At 35.9% G+C, this 10,454-nt stretch overlaps 1 protein-coding gene across 1 annotated transcript; it reads right to left on the bottom strand.

Moving 5' to 3' along the window:
• Positions 1-217: 217 nt before the first annotated feature.
• LOC111784083 (dnaJ homolog subfamily C member 8-like) lies at positions 218-9,473 on the bottom strand. The gene is made up of 9 exons (XM_023664913.1): positions 9,152-9,473; positions 3,521-3,611; positions 3,355-3,415; positions 3,154-3,231; positions 2,059-2,132; positions 1,325-1,438; positions 1,114-1,221; positions 584-622; positions 218-497 (listed from the first exon to the last, which is right to left on the bottom strand). The coding sequence occupies exons 1-9, from the start codon at positions 9,253-9,255 to the stop codon at positions 411-413; spliced, it is 756 nt and encodes a 251-aa protein (XP_023520681.1). The 5' UTR covers positions 9,256-9,473; the 3' UTR covers positions 218-410.
• Between the last annotated feature and the right edge of the window lie 981 nt (positions 9,474-10,454).

The following is a 10,454-nucleotide window of genomic DNA, read 5'->3' as shown; positions in this document are numbered from 1 at the left end:
CTTACTATCATTTTGTTGGCTCCGCTATACCCCTACAACTACCATCCTATGATGTTCTCCTAGAAAGGATACAAACAAACTCAAAGAGACTTTCTAAGTGAACTTCTCTTGAATTATGTAAATTTCTAGGACGCTCAAAGAGACTTTTAAACTCGTTTTTTCATTTACTTTCGAGTAGCCATCATTCTACTATTCAAATAGGTCGGGTCGCTACATGGAACTATAATTAAAACAATCCTTTTAATTTTAGTAATAAGATTTTACAGCTTTGATGTTTATATAGATAAGATTTGCATTCTAACTATGTAGCTTACAGGCGAGTAATAAGATTTGATACTGCCAGCCTACATCCACAATCTCCCCTACTACTCGCCGGAGTATTCGCCGGAGCTCCGTTGCAGTTCATTCATTTAACCTCGCTTTACTGGCCGCTGGACATATGATTTGTTGGGGTCCTCGGTCTTCAGCTTTGGCGGTCGAGTTTCCCCTTTCTTAGCCTGTAACACAAACAAAAATTTCAAATTTGGGCCATTTTAGTCGCATGCATTCATCACTTCAACGCAACCTGAGTATACCATCTCACCTTTTTTCCACCCTTCATAAAATCTCTCCAGCTTGAAACCTGATGAAGAAGGGAAAGGCAAAAGTGCAAATTAAACCATTTGTTCCGTACAGAATTTGGTAAAGAATCAGAGGTTCAGAACTCCATGTTCTAGCTCCAAGTTGAACATCAAGTATTCATGTTATGACGTTATGTTAAGCACTCATCAGTAAACCAGAAAATTTGAAGGTGTTAAACCAGATAATAGAGCCAGAAAACTGGAAGAACAAAGCATAAACTTTTTCCCGTCAAAGAAAATAGAGTAGTGAGGCAGACAGCGGCACGTGCAGGGAGGCTAGCGCATGTAACCTCACATAAGGGTCTGAGCTTATACGTCGTACTCTATCATTGGCAGGAATTTCCCTATATCTGAGAATTCTGAATGGTCGTCTTCTCTTGCCTCCAATGGCATACCAACAGGCAAAATTACTCATTCTACAGTCTTACAGAACCAAAAGAATAGCAAAACTAGATCTATTGTGTTTATGAATATAGAAAAGTTAAATACTAACCCTCTGTTCTCTTGTTCCTTCCCACTGCTCCTCATGCTCACGTTTTTTCTTCCACATTTCTTTTGTTTCTTCTTCATCTTTTTTCAATCTGCCTTCTTCCTCAGAAATCTAAATGCAATAAAAGCAATATAGACAATGAATAATCCTTCCCAAATATACGAAATTAAAAGAAATCCAGAGGAATATCAAATTATCTGAGCGTCCTGCATACCCTCATCTGCATCTTTCTCCTCCTCCATTCTTGTTCTGTTAAAATTTCTCGAACCTTCAATTTTAGCTCTTGCTTGAATTCTTCTGTACTCTCATACTGTTGGTCGTATTTTCCCTGTGCCAAATCAACAGGCATAAGAGGTCACAGGCATCAAATTACAAAACTATGACAAATACTATACATAAATCATGTGAATACGTCAACTCATAGTATCATAATTCCAACGGTTCAATCAATTTGCAGTGTCACAATCAAGTTACCTTTATATTGATTCAATTTCAGTATTTCGTCAGCAAGCTAAATGCATTGTCAATAAAGAACAAAGAGCAATTGGAAGATTTCTCACAAAGCCATTACATAGAGGATGATTAGGTTACTGTTGTAACAAATTAGGCCAGTTTGAGGATGAATTTTACATGTTAGATGTAATATTATTGTAAATAAACGTAACATCTTAGTTATAGACGCCTATTAATTACTTGACCTTTATCGTAACTTAGCTTTATATTAATTTAGAACTCTCACAAATGTCTACTACATACGTGGCTCAACTTTTTCACAGAACTTTTCATTCACAACATGATAAGGGAGTGAGCTCTGTTAATTCACACAAATTAAATGGTAGCAGTCTCACAAACCAACTCTAGATTTGAGCCATAAATGGATTCCATTGATATTGCAAGTAGAACATAAAGTAACAATGAAATGTGAAAAGAAAAGGGAATTCAGCTCACCTCTTCGACCAATGACTTTATTTTAGAAGCTGTATCTTTCTTTAACTGCTTCTTCCTCTTTGCTAGGAGTTCTTCTGAAGTTCAAAATAAGTACAAGTGAAAATTTTTCCCAACTCCATAGAGCTCCAGAAAAGAAAAGGGCAAAAACAAGTAACATAACTGAAGAAAAAACATCCACAGGCAATGAAACTCAGCCTATCCAGAAATTTGAGGACTGAGGCCACGTAAATGTACCTTGTAATTAGGAGAACCTAGACTCTACATGCATTTCAGGCCAACTTCTTATCTCACATTTCACCAAGTTTTGATATGTAAGCACAAATGGACGCGGATCTTACTGCACCAAATATGGACAAGGTTGCTAAGCCAGACACTAGGCAGGAGGACCGAGGTAAGACCAAAACCAAGGTCTTTTAAATTAGTGAACTTACACTAAGACATAAAATAAGTTCACTGTTTCAGAAAAATATTACTGTAGAACCAAATTAAACTCTTCAGCCGTAGCTTTGTTAGTCACTAAAATTGAAGATATAAATTATTAGTTTCCATGACGTCGGGATAAAAAAAAAAGCAATCAGGAATGCATTTTATGATGTTTATGTGATTCCTTGGATTTGGTAGGCTTCGGCCTTTCCTGTATTTCATTTATTAACCAAATTCATTTCACAAAAAATAAATAAATAAATAAAAGCCTACATTTTGTGAAGGTTAAATTTTTCTATGTAGAATAGTTATAGGTTTTATTTGTTCTTCCAGACGACAGTTCGGGATTATGATACTTAAACCAGGATCAAGTCAGTCTACTACAGGCACAACGGATAGTGCAATCTAAATATGCGTAAATATCAATTCCCCTAAATCATATGGTGGCATGCGTAAATATCAATTCCCCTAAATCATATGGTGGCATGCGTAAATATCACTTGATCAGATGTACCTACTATGTGGAAAGCAATCAAGAAACTGTCAACTAAAATGCAACGCAATGGAGAGATATAGAGATATGGGTAGGCAAAAATTTAGTTTTCTCTCTCATCTCCAGTATGTGTAGTCCCATTATTTTTGGTATCTCACTAAAAGCATTAGTTCACTTGCCTTTTGCTGCATTGACTTGGCTAAGAATATAATCCCTTTCTTGCTCATCAAGTAATAGCTTCTGGGCTTTTGCCAATGCTGATCAGCACCAACAAAGTAATTTTAGTTGGATATTACATGCATAAACAGTTAAATAATATCTAAATAACCTTGAATGCAAAACATTAAACTGAACAAAATTGATATCATAAATCAACATACCTCCAAATGCTTCTTTTGCTTGTGGATGCTTACACTTATCAGGGTGAACCAGCAATGATAACTACAAATGATTAGATATTTTTAAGTGAATTAAATGAACTCTAAAATACATAAGCAGTATAGCTTGGGACGAAACTAGACCAGATTTCATGCTGAGCACAATTACCTTACGATATTGCCTTTTCACCTCTTCTGGGGACGCATCAAATGGTAACTTCAGATACTCGAATGGATTCAATTTGAAGCAGGACAAGATCCTAAAGAGGTAAGTCCCAACAGTTACAAAAGATGAAAAAAAACTTAACATCATCTTTGAAAACAGTACATGAAATAAGATGATCAATATTGTATTATTATCAACAGGATCATGCACAAGAGGATAAACGAGGTACCCTGGTTGAACACTGGGGCGAAGAAGATTAGTTTTAAAAAAAATGCTTTTTAATTGTGGATCAGATTTTAAAAGAAAATAAATTAAATAAACAAAAAAAGGTTGTAAGAAAATTCAATTGTCATCAAGTAGAGACATTGCAACATCAATCCCAAACTTCCTACTATACCTTCTCCTACCTTCAAATTATATTTCTCTCCAATCTCCCAATGAGCAAGTTTTTATGGTTAATCGTTATGATATTGGGTCCCACAAAAATTTCCCATTTCCATGTTAGATTTCTACATTTCCCTTGTATGTGTCCAAATGCATGATAATACTTCAACCTCTCTCAAAATTTTAGTTTCTATCTTATTCTCCATGTTTTCTTGTCCCACTTTGAAAAGTAGCAGAGAGATGTTAAGGAGGCAGGTCCAACATAAAGTATACCTGAGTTTCACAAAACCAAGTGGACTTTCACTAATGAGTTAAACATTGCCAAAAGGGTTTTTTTTTTAATCATCCTTTTGCCAATGAGAAACCGGGTCATTAAGAAAATAAAGGTTGAAAGAAACAAACCCAATGAGGCCTTAATTATTATTATTATTATTTTTTCCTATTGTGTAAGAAACAAAGATTTTGTAAAAAAAAAGGAAAGAATATAAAGGCATAAAAAAAAGGTCCAAACAAAAGGAGCCGAAAACAGATTGCAGATAGCTTACTCCACAGATTGCAGATAGCTTACTCCAAGGTATTGAAGACAGGCTTATTTAGAGTTATCCACAATTTACTACTAAATTCTGTCTTACATGTGACAAACCTAGATTGTAGTTTACGGTATTCTATCCGACAGGGTGTGGGTCATAGCCACTCTACTCCACAAATAGTTTCTTCATAATCTTTATATTTTCATAGCCACTTTCTAAGGCATTTCGGATAGAGACATGTAGTAACTGGGAATGTTGGACAGCGTGGCTTTGAGCCTTCTACCTTAGAAAGTGTAACATGATGACCATGATGATAACCTTCTTTCTATTTATTTAATAATGGTCTTTTAGAAAGAGAAGGATTTGGAGTTTCCATTTAAGGGTAATCCCACGTGCATACTTAGCCATTCGCCTTTCTTACAACCATATTTGCCAGCAAAGTCTTTGATATTTTTGGTTGTAATGTTCATGCCAATAATCTTTATTTTCTGAAGGTTGATGTTTTGTCTTCAGAATCTTTTGAAGAATTTTACCATCTCATACATATTTTTTATGGAGGAGACATCTGTCACATCAGAGAAGTGGATTGTGTCATCTGCAAAAAAAGGTGATATATACCTAAGCCTTTGTTTCCAACTTGAAAGTCCTTTATCTGCCCTTCGTATTTAGCCTTGGTGAGTAAGTAACTAAGGCAATCCATTACCATTATGAAAAGAAAAAGAGATGGTGGATCCGCTTGTCAAAGAACCCAAGTAGCGTAGATTTTTCCTCTTGGTCTTCCATTAATGATGATGGAGAAGTTTGTGAATGAGATGCAACCTTTTATCCACCCTCACCATTTTGCGCCAAAACCTTTTGCTACAAGAATGTTCGAGGAAAGTCCAATTGACCATGTCGAAGGCTTTTTCCAAGTCAAGTTTGATGACTACACTTATTTGTTTCCTTTTTTTCCATTTGCTTATTAGACATTTGCCATGAGGGATTTATCAAGGATCTGATGTCGCACTACAAATGTTGTTTGCTTAGTAATCGTCAAGAGGATAACCCTTTTGAGGAGTTCTGATAGCACCCTTGCTATAATTTCGTATAGTTCGGTTGTAAGACTTATGGGGCAAAAAGTCAACAACAACATGAGCATCCATTTTCCTTGAAATCAAACATACGTACGTTTCATTTATGTTTCCATTGATTATTCCATTAAGAAAAAGTCTTGGAACACTCTCATGATATCTGCCTCATAATGTTTCAACACCTCTTTTAAAACTTTGAGGTAAAACCATCCGGTCCCGGAGTTTTCTTCAGAGCCCAAGAGCTTTATTGCCTTCCCTACCTCTTCTTTGGTGAAAGCAACCTCCCATTGTTGATCAACTAGGATCAAATCAAGATCGTGGGAAAATTCAATAGGGGCATTGTCCTTTGTTTATAAAGATGTGTAAAAGGGCAAACTCTTAGCAATTCCATCTTGGTTAACTAAACTTCTACCTTATGCCGATAGAATTTCCATGACGGTACTCTTTCGTTTTTTTAAGGCCATGATGCGATGGAAGAATCTAAAGTTTATGTCGTCCTCCCTTGAACCAATCGATTTTTACATTTTTGTCACCAAGATTTCTCTTTCTTTGTTGCCAACGAGATAAGCTCAGCTTTCATGAGCTTTTTATGCATGTGTTGAACTAATATGATAGAGCTGGTTTCCTCCATTTGATCAAGTCTAGCAATTTATGTAAGGTGTTGTCTTTTTTCTTCTTCTTTTTTTTTTTCTTTTTTTGGGTGAAAATACAACTGAAAACCTCCTTATTCCATTTCTCGATGACTTCTTTTAGTCTTTTGAGTTCGTTAATAAATCCATGTCCCGACCTTTCACGATTAGGCATGTTTTTCCGCTAGTATTCTACAATTGGCAAAAACATTTAGTGCGGTCTAGACACATATTCTCAAAATGAAAGGGTATGGGGCCCAATTAAAGCAACCCATGGAAAGGCACCGACGTTAATGAATTTTTTAGGAGACCGTTGGTAGCCATAAATCTGCCAATGAGTGTCAAAGTAGATGAGAATTTGTTGTTTGACCAACTATAAAGGCCATTGCTATGGGGGTCAATGAGTTCGGCTTCTCTTATGAAGTTATTTAAATGTCTCATGCCTCTAATGACTTTTCACCTAGATTTTTCATGTGCCCACATGGAGATATTGAAGTCGCCAGGCAAAAGCCAGTTCTCTCTGCAGAGGCAAGTTAGGTCTTGCAATTCCTACCAGAATATGGGTCTTTCTTGGTATCTGCAGGGGCATAGATCCTTGTTGTCCAAAAACTGTAACCGTCTACTATAGTAATATGTGTGGTTAGGGTTAAAGACCTTTGGCATTCGAAGATGGTCAGAGTTGGGTCATTCCACATCATTAAGATCCCCCCGATGTTCTGGAGGCATCCAAAGATGTCCAATCAATATGTTTAGCACTCCAAACGAATTTAACAACCCAATGATCAACAAAATTCAATTATGTTTCTTGAATAATGATCATAGTGGGATTGCAGTTGAGGAGGTGAGCCGGGCTCACTTTTGCCAGTCTCCCAAGCCTTTGACATTCCAAGAGACCATTGTTGAGGGTAAGGAAAAAGATAATAGAAGTTACACAGGTATACTTGAAAAGTGGCAATTTGATAGCCTTTCCACTCAATATTGATGGGAGCCACTTATCAGCCGATTTAGAATTTAGGGTAGCCCAAGAAATTTTAGAAATTTCCAATGGAAAGGAGAATAAAATGCATATGGGCATCATCTTGTTAGATGGAGTAATATTCTCTATCCACTTGTCCAAAAAGGCCTTGGACTACATTCCATGTTGGACAAAAACAAAGCATTTCTTGCAAAATGATAATCACGATACAACCAAGAAAAAAAAATGCTATGTGGAGGAACTTAAAGAGAAAAGTACGGGTTGACTTACTTAAATTGGGCTATGTTGTCAAAGGTACTTGGAAAAACATTGTAAAACAACAAAGCCTTATTACCAATTGCATTGGCCACTAAGTTGGTGATAGAATCAATATACTTCTCTAGACCAATCCTTGGGTGACTAGCTTCCCCTTGGCTTCTCACTTACCCCCAAGGTTTCTCTCTATAAAAAGGCCACGGTTAAAGAAGTTCGGAACATCACCAATAGTTTTTGGGTCCTTAGACTTTGGAGGAACTTGAAAGATGTAGAGGCTTTAAAGTGGGCAGAACTCAACCTTGACCTTGACCCGATTATAATCACACAACTCGAGGATACTTAGAGATGGCCTCTAATTCTAATGGTCACATCTCTACAAAACCATTTATTTTAGATATGGGAGATACCACTTGCCTTATGGAGACATCTTTGGCATATGGAAGGATACCAAAGAAAAAAAAAATTCCCATGGGAAATTTGGCACAGAGATATCATCAACACCAAAGATGTCCTTCAAAGGTGTATACCCTACTTGGCTTTATCACCTGTATGGTGTTGTTTGTGTAAGGCTGATGATGAATCCCGAACCATATCCTTATTCAGTGTTCATTTGCACAAAAGTTCGGACAAAAACTTGTGATTCCTTTGGATGGTATTTGGCTATTCCTAGGGACGTGAAGGATCTTCTCATCATTGTTTTGTTGGGGCATCCTTTCATGAATGCCAAGGCTTTGTTATGGTTAAACATCACTCAGTCCTTCTTTTGGGTTCTCTCAAAAGAAAGAAACCAATGAGTTCCTTTTTTGGAAAAAGAGTAATCCTTGAAGTGTACTCTGGTCTTGTCATCTATTATACTATTTCTTGGTGTAAAATAACTAATCTCTTTGCTTCATACGCTTATGCTTCTGTGATGACCAATTGGGAAAGCTTTTTGTAACCTTCATGGATTATCCATCCTTTTTGTAAGTTCCACACATCAATGAAAATTGTTTCTAATAAAAAAGAAGCTGCTCAAATGAAATTTCTATTGATAATATTATCTGGGGCGTATGTTTCACCCTTTTCACTAAGTTCTATCACAGGTCCATCTGGGGAAAGAACTTTATATGATCCTATGTTTTCACTCTTCACTCACTTTCTCAGCTTCCTCTTAAATAAAAAGTTGTGCCATAATCTTTTTCCTACAATATGAGATTGGATCTCAAGAAAGGCACCATGAACTTCTTAAAGATATCCACAAATTTCTTCTCAGAACCTCATCATCAGAAGATATAAAAGTTTCATCCATCCACTTAAGAAACTTCTGCAATGAAGTTTATTCTTTCAAAAGACACCACTCTATGGAACAAAGTTGAGTTCTCATCACCCACTATTAACTATCTAAAGTTCACGCTTCAAAGAGATTCCATACAATCAAAATCTTCCGGTGGAAAATATATCAATACAATCTAAACGTTCACAAAGCATCCCATAGCCATACTAATCCAGATTCTCAATTCCCACGAGGCAAAAAGAACATCGAAAATACAATCAAAAGACTACAAATTCAGAAACAAAATCATCGTTTTAACCAAGTGTGTTCATTTTAATCATCAAGCTAAGCATAGCCAAACAATTCGCTTACAATATCAGATTCGTCCACTTTTAGGTAAAGAACTAAAAACATTGCCAAAACCCAACAAACCCTAATGCTGTTTAACTCTGAAATTAATAGCATACACCCCAAATACAAGACAGACAAACGATGCTTGGGGGATAAAAAGAAAACAGAAAAAGGGAGAGAAGGAGACCTGATAACTTCGTTATCTCTCTCGACTTCGCTGACTTCTGCGAAGAAGCTCTTGAGAAGCAAGTCCTCCTCGGCAGTGGAGGTGGACTTATTGGCCTCACCCATAAAAAGTTGGGTCCTGTTTCAGTTTCACTCGAGTCGGAGACTCCAAATTGATCCTCTGTTTGCCGGAAACTGAAGTTATCCGATCAAACACCCGACTGAAGCATACCTGAGAAGAAGCTGTGCAGTTGAAGAAGGGGGAAGGGATCGATTGTGAAAATTTCGGAAGATCCGATACCCGAAATCACAATCAAATCGGTTCAGACAATTTAGGTTAAAGAACATGAGGATTATATAATTAAAATATTGGTTTCAAATAAATCTTTAATTAATAATCATTATCTAATATAATTTTTTCTAAAATAAAAAATAAAATATTTTAATAAATTTGATAATATATCTTAAGCAAAAATATAATATAATATAATATAATATATTCAATTTCAATATATATTTAAAAAATTTAACAAAAAAAAATTATAGAATTACGTAAATATAAATATATATAATTGTATCGGAATAAATTTAGGTCTGATTCAACTAAATCTAATTTTAACGAAACTAATGAACCCAACTCAATTTATAAAATTTTCATTTATTTGAATCCAATCCAACCAAAATCGTGGTTGAGTTGAGTTGGGCTGATCGAATTTTTTGAACACTCTTCTTCTCTTGAAAGAATATCGATCTTCCTTTTTGAATATTCAAACCCTAATCAACGTTCACAAATTTGAGTTGAGTTCACGACCCTAACTCTAATATCAAAATATGTCGATGTTGTAGGTTAGGAAGCTAAAACGGAACGTTAAATTTGAGTTCTTCATCTACACCAAAACATTGATCGAGTCTTTGTGAGTTCATTTCAAATAAATCGTTGGTAGTTGACGCCCGAGATGAAACTAGTCACAAGCTACCCCAAAGTCGAGTTTTTGTGAGTTCATTTCAAATAAATCAAACCCGTTCGTTCTAAATGCGAGCTAAGAAGGTAAGTGATATAATTTTTGAAGATGATCTCATTCTAATATTCAAATTCAACCCTATGGATATGGCTAGTTGACTATTGGTGGTTGTGAGCTCATCTCTTTCTAGTCTATAATAAAAGGATTACACAAATTTACTAAAATGCCCTTCAATGAAAGGTTCCCGTCGTTGTTTTGTCCCACAGCTCTAAGCTAAACTCCTAGGTCGGTCGTTTGTTTCAAGAGTTGGGAATTTGTTTAAAATGAGTTTACTATGGTCAGTGCAGTAAGATTTATAGAACT

The sequence above is a fragment of the Cucurbita pepo genome, unplaced genomic scaffold (genome assembly GCF_002806865.2).
Source record: "Cucurbita pepo subsp. pepo cultivar mu-cu-16 unplaced genomic scaffold, ASM280686v2 Cp4.1_scaffold000150, whole genome shotgun sequence".
In the NCBI taxonomy this organism is placed as follows: Eukaryota; Viridiplantae; Streptophyta; class Magnoliopsida; order Cucurbitales; family Cucurbitaceae; genus Cucurbita; species Cucurbita pepo.
This window is presented reverse-complemented; position numbering and strand designations above follow the sequence as displayed.

Bases quoted from the DNA above. Each gene is read 5' to 3' on its own strand.
- LOC111784083 (XM_023664913.1), bottom strand. From the start codon at position 9,255: ATGGGTGAGGCCAATAAGTCCACCTCCACTGCCGAGGAGGACTTGCTT. The intron at 3,416-3,520 runs GTAATTGTGCTC...AATCATTTGTAG, and splicing joins TGAAAAGGCAATATCGTAAG to TTATCATTGCTGGTTCACCC. The intron at 3,232-3,354 runs GTATGTTGATTT...GGTGCTGATCAG, and splicing joins AGCAAAAGAAGCATTTGGAG to CATTGGCAAAAGCCCAGAAG.